We start from the raw sequence: 12,814 nt of genomic DNA, 5'->3' as shown, positions 1-12,814 counted from the left end.
GCTGCCTCCCCACCGCGTGGCTGCCTCCATGAGGTCTCCTACGGACACAGACACTGACATCCTTGCTCTGCTATGTCCAGGCTCCACCTTCACTTTGAGCACACCTAGTGCCCCGGGCCCACTGGTGTTTACTGCCCTGAGCCCAGACTCGCTGCAGTTGAGCTGGGAGCGGCCACGCAGGCCCGATGGGAACATCCTTGGCTACCTGGTGACCTGCGAGATGGCCCATGGAGGAGGTACTGCCTGCCCCCAGGTCAGGGGTGGCCACGGGAGGGATGGAGAGGGAGCTGCAGAGGCTAAAGCCATCATGTTCCCTGTCCAGAGCCAGCCACCACGTTCCTGGTGGATGGTGACAGCCCTGAGAGCCGGCTGACCGTGCCGGGCCTCAGCGAGAACGTGCCCTACAAGTTCAAGGTGCAGGCCAAGACCACCGAAGGTTACGGGCCAGAGCGTGAGGGCATCATCACCATTGAGTCCCAGGATGGAGGTAGGCTGCCTCACCCCTTCTTAGCCCTTGCCCCTTCTCTGGCCACCTCTTCTCTTGGCCTCATCTCTGACTGGCCTATCTGCCCATGCCAGGCCCTTTCCCACAACTGGGCAGCCATGCTGGGCTCTTCCAACACTCACTGCCAGGCGAGTACAGTAGCATCACCACCACCCACACCAGTACCACCGAGCCCTTCCTACTGGGTGAGTTACTGGGCAGGGGATCCAGCTCTCCTTGCGGGGAAGTGGGAGATACGGAGCTCACGGAGCAGGAGAGGCAGGGGCCCCAGGCAGAGTCCTTCAGTGCGTCCTCCCCTGCAGATGGACTGAGCCTAGGGACCCAACGCCTGGAAGCAGGTGGCTCCCTTACCCGCCACGTGACCCAGGAGTTTGTGAGCCGGACGCTGACCACCAGTGGAACGCTCAGCACCCAGGTGGACCAACAGTTCTTCCAGACCTGAGCCCCCCAACCCTTACCCACCCGGGTGTAGGAACCTGGGCCCCCACCCCGCCACCTCTCTCTGGCTCTGGCTTGGCTCCTCCACCCGTGGACTCCTCGCGGCCCAGCACACCCAAATGCTGACCACAGGGCCACTGCCTCTGGCTACGGAGGACGGAAGGTGTCCTCTGGGAGGAATAAAGGGCGCAGAGGTCCCAGAAGGCCCTTCTGGCAGCAACGCCCCTACCCCAGGCCCAAGCCCATTTGCACGTAACCAAAGAGCTGGAACCAGCATGACAAGGCCCCTGCTTTGTTCCACACTTAATAAAAGATTTTGCTACCGATTGGCCCTGCCCGGTCGTTCTCCCAGGGAAAGCCTGCACAGTGCGGGGGAAGTGCTTCCGACGTTGCTCCTTGGATACCCAAGCACACACCCACCTCTAGAGGCAGGCAGGCGGGTCAGTGGTGGGAGGCACAAATTTATTGAGCACCCAGATGCAGAGGGCAGGTGTCCGGGGCCTGGAGCTTTGTGCCTTGCTGCCTGGCAGGCCCCATGCCCACCAGGTGCCATCCCCGGGGAAGGCCTCACCAGTGCAGCACCTTGGCGCCATCGGCCGCCTGAGAGAGGTAGAAGGTGGCGGTGCCAGCATACTGCTCCTGCGGGAGAGGCAGGTGGGGGTCTCAGCACAGCATGGCCCTGGGAACCCACCCCTCCTACCTCTGCGTGCCGGCGCCCGCCCACCTGTATGTGCTGCATGGCTTGGGAGGTGGAGGCGGCCTCCAGCAGGGTCACGGTGCAGCCTCCAAAGCCACCACCAGTCATGCGGCTGCCGTAAACCCCGGGTGCAGACAGCGCAGCCTCGACGAGCTGGTCCAGCTCAGGACAGCTCACCTCATAGTCATCCCTGCGGAGAGGACGGAGGACAGGAGGACCTAGCATGGCCCCGTCCCAGGGCTTAGCCTCACCCTGGGCTATCTGGGCACCCCAGGGTCCTCACCTGAGCGAGTGGTGGCTCTCCACCATGAGGCGGCCAAAGGCTCGGTAGTCCCCACGGCTCAGGGCGGCTGCCGCCTGGGCTGTGCGCCGAATCTCACCGACCACGTGCCGCGCACGCCGGAAGCCTTCCTTGCTCACCAGGTCTCTGCCAGCTGGGGAGGGAACGGGGTCAACGGACCTGCCACCCACCACCTCTGAGCCCCTACCGATGTGGGGATGGGGACGCCAGGCGGTGGCCTGGGGGTGGGCTGCGAGTTGGGAGACCTCATTCGGACAAAGCTGTGCCCAGAACTTTGTGTTGGTGACTCAGGTTCGGAGTCTCTCCCCCACCCCCCGACTATAAAATGTCACTTGGGGGGGGGCGGCTAGGTGGCTCAGTGGGTTAAAGCCTCTGCCTTTGGCTCAGGTCATGATCTCAGGGTCCTGGGATCAAGCCCTGCGTCACACTCTCTGCTCAGCAGGGAGCCTGCTTCCTCCTCTCTCTCTCTGCCTGCCTCTCTGCCTACTTGTGATCTCTGTCAAATAAATAAATAAAATTAAAAAAAAAAGTCACTTGGGGGCGCAGCAAACATTGAGAGAACCCACAGAGAGCCCCCCTCCCAGCAGGGGGCCTGGTGCACAGTGGGTGCTCAGTAAACAGCAGGGGAAGCCCCAGACCCTTGATGCTTCCAAGCTGAGGAGCAACACACGGCTGCCTCCCGGAGCCCACGGTAGTGCAAGCGGGAGAAGTCCTCCTGCTGCCGCTCATGCTGGAGCACCAGTGGAGCCTCCACTGGAGAGGCTGGGGCCCCGGAGCCGGGGGGCAGCCCAGGCACACATCAAGCTGCAGGGCACACCGGCATTGGGCTGTCCTCGCCAGTTCATGCGGAGGTGGGGAGAGCAAGCCGATTCGGTAGGGTCAGCCCTGACTGCCAAAGGCTTTGCTGCTGAATTCTGAGGGCCACGGCGGTTTGGGAACAGGCAAGGGTTTAGCGTTGAACTAGGTGACCAAAGCGACCACCTTGGGCAGAGAGGCCGAGCTGGGAGACCCAGGCACCAGGAGCCAGACAGCAGCTGCTAAATCCTCAGAAAGCCATGGTGTGGGGGGAGGAAGGCATGGAAGGGACAGAGATGGGAGAGGGGACATAAGGACACAGGTGACCAAGGTCTCACATAGCAGTGACAAGGGTGAGAAATAACCACCAAGGGGAAGTCAGCAGGGGAAGCCTCTGGGGAGGATGGATGCAGAGTTCCATTGGGAATCAGGTGGAGGCTCCGGAACCAGAGGTGGAAATGGGGGGAGGCTCCAGCCGGGGGAGCAACGGGCTGCAGGCCCCAACCCCAGGTGGCGGCGGCGGCGGCTGAGGACTGAGAAGTGAACATAGACAACAAAGTGAGCCATGAGCATTATGGCACAGGAAAGAGGTTCAATTTTCAAAGAGAAGAGAACTGGCCGTGTTTCCAAGCAGGAGAGGAGCCAGGCAGGGCATAGGAACCAGGCAAAGGCCTTTTTACACAGGACTCTGCAGAAGGCAGAGGCAGCACTGGGGTCCCCAGGGAGGGAAGACCCCCCCACACACGAGTGGTGGGGAAGGTGTGCAGTGGAGCGGAGGGATGCCCAACGTGTTCCAGCATGAAAACCTCCGTCAAGGTCACCTACAATGAGCAGGCGGGGCAGTTCTGAACGGGACAGTTCACCAAGGAGAAGGACAAGACAGTCCCACAAGGCTGGCCAGCGTCCCGGCAAGGGGCACCTGCACCCTGCCAGGGAGCGCGCGGCTCCCGAGGCCAGCAGCCTGGCCCGCAGCTGAGAGTACAGGCTGGGGGCCGAGCTGCCCACTTCGAGGCTCAGCACTGCCTCATCCAAAACACGCAGAGTAGTAACAGCCTCTGCTCTACACGGTATGGCAGAACAAGGGGATGTTGACCTGAGCTTCAAACTATCAAATATACTATCTTCCCGGCCACATGTACCAGGAACCATTCAGATACATGCACCTTTGGACTCTGCAATCCTACTCCTCTGAATCCAATCCTAAGAAAATACCGAGAGAACACGGAGACACTTATGTATGAAACTGATCGTCACGGCGTCATGTGCAATCGTCAGCAAATAGTCACGTTACAGCACACTCATGTGCCGAACTTGTCTGTAGCTTTCACAGGCCCTGCTGATGACGTGCCTCTGCCGGCCCAGGTAAGAGTTCTCAGATAACGTTAGAAAAAGAGAAACAGGGCGCCTGGATGGCTCAGTCGTTAAGTGTCTGCCTTTGGCTCAGATCATGATCCCGGGATCCTAGGATCAAGACCCGCATTGGGCTCTCTGCTCAGCAAGGAGCCTGCGCCCCCTGCCCCTCTGCCTGCCTCTCTGCCTACTTGTGATCTCTCTGTCAAACAAATAAATAAAATCTTTAAAAAAAAAAAAAAAAAAAGGAGAAAACAATATGAAGATTCCAAGCAGCCCTGCTGAGGTTGGCGGGTCTACAAGGTTGGGGGAGCAGGCAGAGCATAGCGGAGGTCCCTGGAAATGAGGGGTTCGTGGCAAGGTCAAGGCTACACGGAGGGCCCAGCTGCCCCTCAGGGCCCCCAGCCAGCTCTCACCCTCTAGCTCCTCCAGCCGCACCTCCCGAAGGCTCTCCTTGCCCAGCGCCCGGGCCACCTCTTCGCACTGCTGCCGCCGCAGCGGGTACTCGCTGGAGCCCAGGGAGTGGCGGACATTGGAGTTGGTGATGAGCACGGCCAGCTTGGGTTCTGACAGCGGCACCAGGCTTGTCTCCAGGGACCTGGCATTAAGTTGGAGTGAGGAAGAGGACAAGCCCAAGGGTCCGCGTGCCACACGGGGCAGCCAGGGGGCCCTGCTCCACCCAGAAGCTCCTGATGATGGGGGGGGGGTACAAGGGGAGCCCCTGACCTGCAGTCAATGAGCAGCGCGTGGCCTTTCTGCCCCAACAGTGCGATGAGCTGGTCCATGATGCCACAGGGCACCCCTGCGAAGCTGTGCTCGGCCCGCTGACACACCTGAGCCCGGGCAGCTATGGACCCCGAGTCTGCGGCACAGGGGAACTTGGGGAGGCTAGGGCCCAGGAGGGGGTGTGTGGGTTGGGAGCCATGGGAGCTCCAGTGACGCTCCAGGGAGGTTCCCCACACCCTTCCCGAAGGCACAGCAGAGGGAAGCTCTGACAAGCAGAGGAGGGCTGGATCGGGGGCTGGGATCTAGGAAGTACCTGGGCAGAGCTGCTGCAGGAAGGTGTACGTGGCCACTTCCAGGGACGCGGAGCTGGACAGCCCACCCCCCAGGGGCACGGAGCTGACCACCACTGCGCTGAAGCCAGGGAGGGGCGCAGCTGGAAAGAACGGGTGGTGGTGAGCTGGTCCGTCTGGGACGACAGGCCCGCAAAGGGCAAGTATTTTAGCAATGAAGGGAGGTGACAGCCTGAAAGCTGCTTCCAGGGACAGGTCTCAATTGTCAGAGGCCACCTTGGGCCCAGCACCCTTCATCCTACCCTCCTAAGGTAAGCTACTTAACCAGCAGCTGAGGTACCTGGCACACAGTCTTCCTAGCTCTCCTCCTGGTTTAGGTCTCTGGAGGCCAGCGGGCTAGAGGTTCGAATCCTGGCTCCTCCCATCATCTAATGGGCAGTTGAGGGAAAGTTCTGGAACCTCTCTGGGCATCAGTCTCATCATCTGTACAATGGGGATACTCTCCTCCTCCTGCAAGCTACCGGGGGGGGGTGGACTAGATGAGCTAAGGAGCTTTGTAGCTGAGAGGTGGTGCTCCTAGTACTAGTGCAAACTTGACCCTGGCCTCAGCCCCATACCTGGGTAGTGCTGAATCACTCCCTTGACATAGTTGGCCCAGCGGGGGGTTCCGGGCTCCAGTGACCTCTGGGCTGTGGGCAGCGGAAACTGCAGCCGCCGGGGTTCATCAGCATCCTCCGAGGTGGTGAGGAGGGAGACAAGGCCATCCGCCCGGGGGCTGCCCACCAGCACAGTCACAAGCTCCAGCGCCTGGCGGGAGAGACAGGGAGTATGTAAAGCTTCTGCCCGCTGACCAGTGAAGGAGGCTCCCTCCCATACTAAAGTTCTGAAGAATGAGAGGTTTCAGTCCCTTGGAGGCTCAACAGGAAAGGAATGGGGGGTGTTTCAGGGAAGAACCAGAGTGCTGAGTTGGCCCTGGGGGCTTGGGTCCTGCCTCTGTGTCTTCAGAGGCAGGGCGGGAGCAGCAGACGTGCAGTCCTGGACTCTGCCCTGAACACGGGCTCCCAGCTATGGGGCGAGGGGGAGGAGAGCTCGGAAGGCAAAGAGAGTCAGAGGAGCTCCAGCTGATGCCTTGCCATCGTGGAGTAGTCTCAGGTGCGCGCGGAACCCACTCACTTGCCAAGCTGCACCAGGTGAAAAGGGCCCCAGCTCTAATCGCTGCCCCAGGAAGAATCAGCTCTGTGACCTTGAGCAAATCAGTAGCCCTCTCTGGGCCTCAGTTTCCTGTCTGTAAACTGAACCGGCTGGGCCCGGAGCTCTAGGGCTAGCTTCCTCAAGTCTGCAGTCGGGGGCCCCTGGAAGACAGAGCCCGAAGCGTCCCCTTCCGCATGCTCCGTCGGGGCCCAAGTCGAGGTGGCTCCCAGATTGATGGCGAGGATCGTCAGTCTACAGAGGGCGGGCTCGAGCGACGAGGCGTCGGCACACCCCCTCCTAGCTTACTTCCTCGCGGATCCCCCGCTTCCTCCCTTCCCACGTGGGAAACTCCCCCTCCCCGGGTCTCTCCCATGCGCTCGTCCCCCAAACTCCGGGGAGGTTGGCTAAAGTTCGGTGCGGCCGCCCAGCATCCATGCAGGGACTAGGCACCTCCCCGCGCGCCGCAGGCCTGCCCTGCCTCGGGGGAGGCTCGGGGTTCCCCTCCCGGCCCCTCACCATGGGCAGCACCAGGCCCTGGTTGTAGTCCGTGTGCTCCCCGATCAGGTTGACCCGGCCGGGCGCCGACACCGCCAGCTCGGGCTCGGCCCCGAACTCCTCCCGGAAAGCTCTGCGGGCCTCGGCCAGCAGCTCCGCAGCCTGGGGCTGTCTCGAAGCGGCCATGACGCCTGCCCTGCAGCGAGGCCCGGTAGGCGCGGGATGCTCGGGGCGGGGCGGCGCGGGGGCGGCGCGCATTCCTGTACGCGCCCCCCGCCCCCACCCGGGGCTCCTCCCGCCCCCGCCGAGCCGGGCCCGCCCCGCCCCGCCTCCCGCCCCCAGCCACCTGCTGGGCGCGCTCGGCCGCGTCTCCCCCTGACGCCCCCACCGGGCAGGCGGCGGACTTTGCGAAAGACCGGCGGGTGCCCAGTAGAGCGGTATTGGCTGGGCTGGAAGATCTGGGCTGCCCTTCCCCGACCCTGGCGCCGCGTTCTGTGCTCCCCACACCGGCCCGTCCGTCCACCTACAGCCTGAGCTGGGGGAGCCCGCGTCCAGCGGACCTGGATTTCCCAAAGGGCTCTCCTAGGTCCTAGAGTCCTGCCTCTGTGCGAGGGCGTCAGACCCTGATCCTGAGTCTCCGAGAGGGGCCTAGCACGCGGAGTAAATTGAGACCAAGAAAGCCAAGTTTGGTGGTGACCAGGGAGCCGCTTTCTACAGGCCCCTTTTCTAGACTGGCCCCGCCGGGATAGCTGTTAGCAGTGGAAGACTGAAGGAGGGTGGCAGTGGCCAGCCTCTCCCGGAAGGACCGACGGCAGCGGGATTGTGGGCCTCAGCAGGTGCTTCCTCAGTCCTGAGCCTGGGATGCGGAGGCTGACACTCGCCACTTCCTCTTTCACCAGCCTGCATCCTGAACCTTTAAGCGGGTCCCAACCCCCACCTGGACACGGGTCTGCGGTTGCTCCGATAGGAAGCCGCGGGGCAGAAACGATGAAATGTTAGCAGCCTGTTTGGGACGAGGGTGGGGGCTTGGTGGAGAGTTGTGGCCAGAGATAGAGCTTGGGATCTGCTCAGGGGTTTGCCCAAAATGTAGCACTGAGACTCTTACCGTGATGAGCACCAGTAGTGCATAGAATTGTTGAATCTTTATATCCTGTGCCCGCAACTCATGTAACACTATATGTAACTTATGCTTCAGTTTAAAAAAATGCAGCTCTGAAGACTGCTGAAATAAACATGGGGGTAAATCTTTGTGACCCTGGCTTAGTCAGGGGCTTTTTAGATGTGACACCCAACGCACAAGAGACAATAGGAAAATGGATAAGCTGCACTTCATCAAAATTAAATACTTTTGTGCCTCAGGGGGCAGCATCAAGAAAGTGAAAAGACTGAGCCACCCAGGCGCCCCACCAAAAAAGTTTTTAAAAACAGTTTTGAGGGGGCACCTGGGGGGTCATGATCCCAGGGTCTTGGGATCAAGCCCCGCATGGGGCTCTCCGCTCAGTGGGGAGCCTGCTTCCCTTCCTCTCTCTACCTGCCTCTCTGCCTACTTGTGGATCTCTGTCAAATAAATAAATAAATGAAATCTTAAAAAAAAAAAAAAAAAAAACTTTTTTGTTTTTGAGCCACCTGGATGGCTCAGTCAGTTAAACGCCTCTTGATTTCAGCTAAGGTCATGATCTCAGGGTAGTGAGATGGAGCTCTGAGTCAGGCTCTGTGCCCAGCGGGAAATACTCTTGAGATTCTGTTTGTTTGCCTCTGCCCCTCTACCGTTTGCCTGTGCGCTCTTTCTCTTACTCTCTCTCTCTATAAAATAAATAAATATTAAAAGAAAAAAAAAAAAACCTTTGGGAAATATGACAATTCCAAATTTCATCTAATGGCCTGCTTCTTTCAAGCACTCAGTAAAGCATTTTTTGGCATAGGCAAAACAAGAGGATCAGTGGCCCTTGAGGCCAGTTGAAATGGGATTAAGCTCACAAACCACACCTTCCAGGGGGTACCACTCTCCGAGAAGTGTGGTCTGCACTCCTCTGTGAAAGCAACTCCTCTGTGAATCCTTTACCCGCCTGAGCTTTGACGTCTCATAGTTCTGCGCCCAGATCTCTGCCCAAATCTCTGACTATCTGTGTGATCTGAGATTTGTGTGATTTCAGGCAGATGACTGCACCTCTCTGAGCCTCCTCAGTCTCTTACCTGTGAAATGGGGCTAGTGATTGCCGTGGTAGAAAAGCCTGATGAGGGGCGCCTGGGTGGCTCAGTGGGTTAAGCCGCTGCCTTCGGCTCAGGTCATGATCCCAGGGTCCTGGGATTGAGTCCCACATCAGGCTCCCTGCCGAGCAGAGAGCCTGCTTCTTCCTCTCTCTCTCTTTCAGCCTGCCTCTCTGCCTACTTATGATCTCTGTCAAATAAATAAATAAAATCTTTAAAAATAAATAAATAAATAAAAGGTGATTTCCTTTAAAAAAAAAAAAGAAAAAGAAAAGCCTAATGAGCTTATCTTCTAAGAGGGCCCAGCCCAGCACCTGGCACTTAGTAAGCACAGAATAAACGTTTGCTGTTATCATCAGTCATCCATTAATTCAACAGATATCATGGACTGTCCTGTGCAATTGGCCAGATAAAAGATAAAAGGTGCTGGTGCTCTCTGGGAGAGGAAGACACAATCTGGCTCCCTCTGGCTAAGGGCTCTGCAGGAGGAAAGCGCTATCTGAGGGAGGGAGGGAGAGGAAGGCTCCTAATCCCTGTGCAGCCTCTCTCTTTTTTATTTCCGTTGTGTCAGTTTGCTTGAAAACACACCTATTTGCCCAAGGTTCGTTATTTGTATTGTTTTGGTTGTTCTCGGAGAACTTGGCTTCAACGGAGGGTCAGTGCTCCTGTTTGCTCGCCGATGAACTCTGAAACATTGATTTTCATTTGGAAGATGTGTTTACTCTCGGTTTTTGAGTCCCATCTAGCATGTTACGTGAAATCTGTTCGGAAGGAAGTGAAGGACCCCAGGTCAGAACTATAGTATAGCCTACAAGTTTTAACATTCTTTTTATGACCAGCTTATGCTAACTGAGAAACTGTAGCTAGCTGACGATAGATAAGGGAGTCAGCAAGCAGCATAACAGGATAACGAATAGCGAAAATCTGTGTTTAACCCGGCTGTTTCTGGCTTCTGTATAATAATGCTTCTAATGCTTTGCTAAGAAATGAAAAATTGCTTAAACCCTCAACTCTAAGGAGCGGGAGGCTGGCTGAGGACAAAGCGAAAGCTGGCGCCTTGCACCCCCTCTCCACCCACTCCCCTTGGTAACATGTGTGACATTTCACAGGCACCCCTGACTGCCCTACAATAAGAGCAAATGGTTATCTTGCAGAGATCACAGTCCTGCAAGGCAGGAGTCTCTCTTGGTTTACAAATGTCCTTGAGATTTACAACAAAGAAGTAGCCTTATCAATAGCTCAATTTCCAAAGACACATAACTCAGTTCCTCAAGCCCTAACGTCACCCTCCCCTCCATAAAAACCGAAGGAGATGGAGGTAGAAGGAAAAGTAAATAAAGTTTAAATTTCTTTTAAGACCTAAATCTCACTAACAAGGACATTTGATAGCAGGAATGTAACATTCCACCAGGAGACTCCCAATTGTCTTTATGTTAGTGCCTCATTAGAGGGAAAGTGGCCTTGGCTTGATAGTAACCAGGCCTTCAATATCCTGATAGTGCTTTCATTCGCATGCGTGGGCTAACCGGCCAGTTCTGCTTCTGTAAGATTGCTTTGTCTGCTTTCGCACGCGGTCCCCTGACCCAATTCACTGACGCCAAGTATGCCTGTTCAAACTGTCAACCAATCAGCTCAGCCCCACCCGAAACTTGTTTGTACCTGTCTATAAAAATCCTGCACTACCCCAGCCTGGTGTGCTCAGCTAGCAGGAGCTGCTGACCACCCGCAGGCGCCTGCGTAACAATAAAGAACCTCTTGCTGATTGCATCCAGTGGCAGTGTTGGATTCTTGGGTAAGGGGATCCGCGGGTCTTTCATTTGGAGGTTCCACCGAGATCATCGGACTCCTGCCCAGGGATCCAACGGACTCCCACCGGGAGGTAAGCTAGCTGGCTAGCCCAAAACTGTCCCTTCGTCTCCTCGTCTTGTCCTGTCTAAGTCTGTGTTTGTTCTGCCTATGCTTCGGTAGTATAGGACTGTACAACAGCGTGCGTTGTTGGTCTGTATTCTGTAGGCAGCTTGAGAAGGAGCTGACGAGCTCGGACTTCTCCCCTGCCAACCCTGGGGGACGCTCCAGGGTGTCGAGGGGCCCAATTTTTTGGGGCCCCTCATCTGTCCGAGGGTTATATCCGTCTGTCCGTTCCAGAGGTGCCTCGGCTCTGGACGGAGTCTGTCCACCGCAGGGAGATCTCGAGGCTCCCTGGGCTGGTGGAAACCATTCTTTACCTTTTTGTTAATTGTTTTGTGTGTTCTACTCGTTGTCCTTGGTGTTTTCTTTGAGTCTAAAATGGGGCTTCTCCCTCATTCACTTCCCGTGTTAATGGCTATTACTGGAGCCAACTGGGGTTGGTCTAACTCGAGACAGAGACTATAAGGAATATTCCCAAGCAGCTGCCGAAACTCTCTTTGTTTCGGGGAAGTTTCCCTGTGTTCTCTGGCCGACTTAGACTGCTTTACCCCCCCCCCCTTGCTGGTGGGAAGGCATGGTGTCTGCTCCTCTGTTGGGGCTTAGGAGCTCCAAAACCGGGAATCCCTTCTCTGCCTCCTGGCGGCGCTTTGTTTCTTCTGTTTCCCCCTTACGTGTTTCTGTACCAAAGCGCGTGCAACCTGCATGACTGGCCTCTAGATCATGCACCATGGCTCCTTCTCTCTCCACTGTAAAGGAGCAAGAAGAGCACCCCTGGACCTAACACTCCCCACTCCAGATCTTCCCACGCATGTCTCAGGTAAACATTCAAAGTGGAATGGGCCCAGGTGGAACATAAATCACTATTGGAACTAAGTTAAGTTTGTTGGTTTTTATTAAGACCTGTCTTTTAAGTTATCAGCAGTAAATGTGAAACTTCAAAATTTACTGAAGGTCAAGTAAGCTTGTGTTACTTGTTAAAATTTGTTAGCAAAGAAATGACGAAACTGATGGTTAATTGTTGTCTCAAAGTTCTAATGGGTAATTGCTAAAGTAGCTTTCAAAGTCTTTGGTAACCTGAAAGTTTTAAAGTTTTGCTTGGATGACAAATGGAATTGAATTGTGGACATCTAGGTCTTAACCAAACAGGATAAAATGCTAAGTCGTTAATTACTGAATGTAGGTTTGTGCTTTTGACTTCTTACTGTAAAGAAACTAAGAGTATTTAAATCTGTTGGTAAACTTGTTTGCCACTTAACTGATTCATAAATTGCCACCTGAAGAATTCTGTTGTAACAGTTCACAATTGGTTAATAACTAAAGGTGTTTCTAAGAATACAAAGTTCTGCTTAGTGTAACTAAGACTGATGGAAATAAAGGGAAACTTTATGTAGGAAAGTAGGAGATATGTAAGAAAGATTTAAGGAATGGGAATACATTTTGTTGAAGGTAAGGGAAGGTAATTTTGTCCTAAATGAGATGGTTGTTTGGAAGGAAATGGCTTGGGACAAAACCTGAATGCAAAGGAAAGTTGTAGAAGGTTTGTGAACGGAAATCTTCACAAAAGAAATTTTAGATATGGTCAGGACAGACTAAAAAAAGAAAGAAGAACAGCCTCCAAGGTAATTTAGCACTCTCCTGACCTGCCTCCGCACAGATTATACTTCCAAGTATAAGGGCCATTTGGCCTTGAGAGATTAAGGAAACAGCCCAACCTTGAGGGACTGCGAAAACACCCTGTTACCATCCTCCATTGCCTGTAACCATAGAAACTCACTCTAATCTGTAAAGAATGAGAGGGGAGACTGATCACCTCCCATTAGCCAGAGATGCCCAGAAGGGGAGGATATCCAACCTGTTTGAATCTGAAGAGTGCCTGACTGTGTGAATGTGTCTATATGGCTCCACCACTT

At 55.6% G+C, this 12,814-nt stretch overlaps 2 protein-coding genes across 8 annotated transcripts in view; one reads left to right on the top strand and one right to left on the bottom strand.

The window, feature by feature from the left end:
• Positions 1-1,269, top strand: part of ITGB4 (integrin subunit beta 4) — a 30,515-nt gene extending 29,246 nt beyond the window's left edge. For all 7 annotated transcript variants that reach the window (XM_045085904.1, XM_045085903.1, XM_045085905.1 and 4 more), the window contains 4 exons: positions 81-236; positions 323-487; positions 580-690; positions 808-1,269. In XM_045085904.1, coding sequence (XP_044941839.1) covers positions 81-236; positions 323-487; positions 580-690; positions 808-947 — 572 coding nt within the window. In that variant the 3' untranslated portion in view covers positions 948-1,269. The remainder of the gene's footprint in view (positions 1-80; positions 237-322; positions 488-579; positions 691-807) is intronic.
• A 115-nt stretch (positions 1,270-1,384) lies between these two features.
• On the bottom strand, positions 1,385-7,036 carry GALK1 (galactokinase 1). Its single transcript, XM_004748900.2, has 8 exons — positions 6,810-7,036; positions 5,720-5,909; positions 5,126-5,245; positions 4,813-4,948; positions 4,503-4,684; positions 1,924-2,074; positions 1,668-1,830; positions 1,385-1,582 (listed from the first exon to the last, which is right to left on the bottom strand). Exons 1-8 carry the CDS (start codon positions 6,972-6,974, stop codon positions 1,511-1,513), a joined length of 1,179 nt encoding a protein of 392 aa, XP_004748957.1. The 5' UTR covers positions 6,975-7,036; the 3' UTR covers positions 1,385-1,510.
• Between the last annotated feature and the right edge of the window lie 5,778 nt (positions 7,037-12,814).

This window comes from Mustela putorius, unplaced genomic scaffold, assembly GCF_011764305.1.
Source record: "Mustela putorius furo isolate JIRA1106 unplaced genomic scaffold, ASM1176430v1.1 tig00000873_pilon_pilon_pilon, whole genome shotgun sequence".
Taxonomy (NCBI): domain Eukaryota; kingdom Metazoa; phylum Chordata; class Mammalia; order Carnivora; family Mustelidae; genus Mustela; species Mustela putorius.
The sequence above is the reverse complement of the archived record's forward strand: the minus strand, read 5'-3'. Positions and strand labels throughout refer to the sequence as shown.

What these genes read in the sequence shown, in the direction of transcription:
- GALK1 (XM_004748900.2), bottom strand. Translation starts at nt 6,974, where the DNA reads ATGGCCGCTTCGAGACAGCCCCAGGCTGCGGAGCTGCTGGCCGAGGCC. An exon ending in AGGGCCTGGTGCTGCCCATG is followed by an intron (nt 5,910 to 6,809) that starts GTGAGGGGCCGG and finishes CTCTCCCGCCAG; the next exon opens with GCGCTGGAGCTTGTGACTGT. An exon ending in GCGGCTGGAGGAGCTAGAGG is followed by an intron (nt 2,075 to 4,502) that starts GTGAGAGCTGGC and finishes TTCCCTCCCCAG; the next exon opens with CTGGCAGAGACCTGGTGAGC.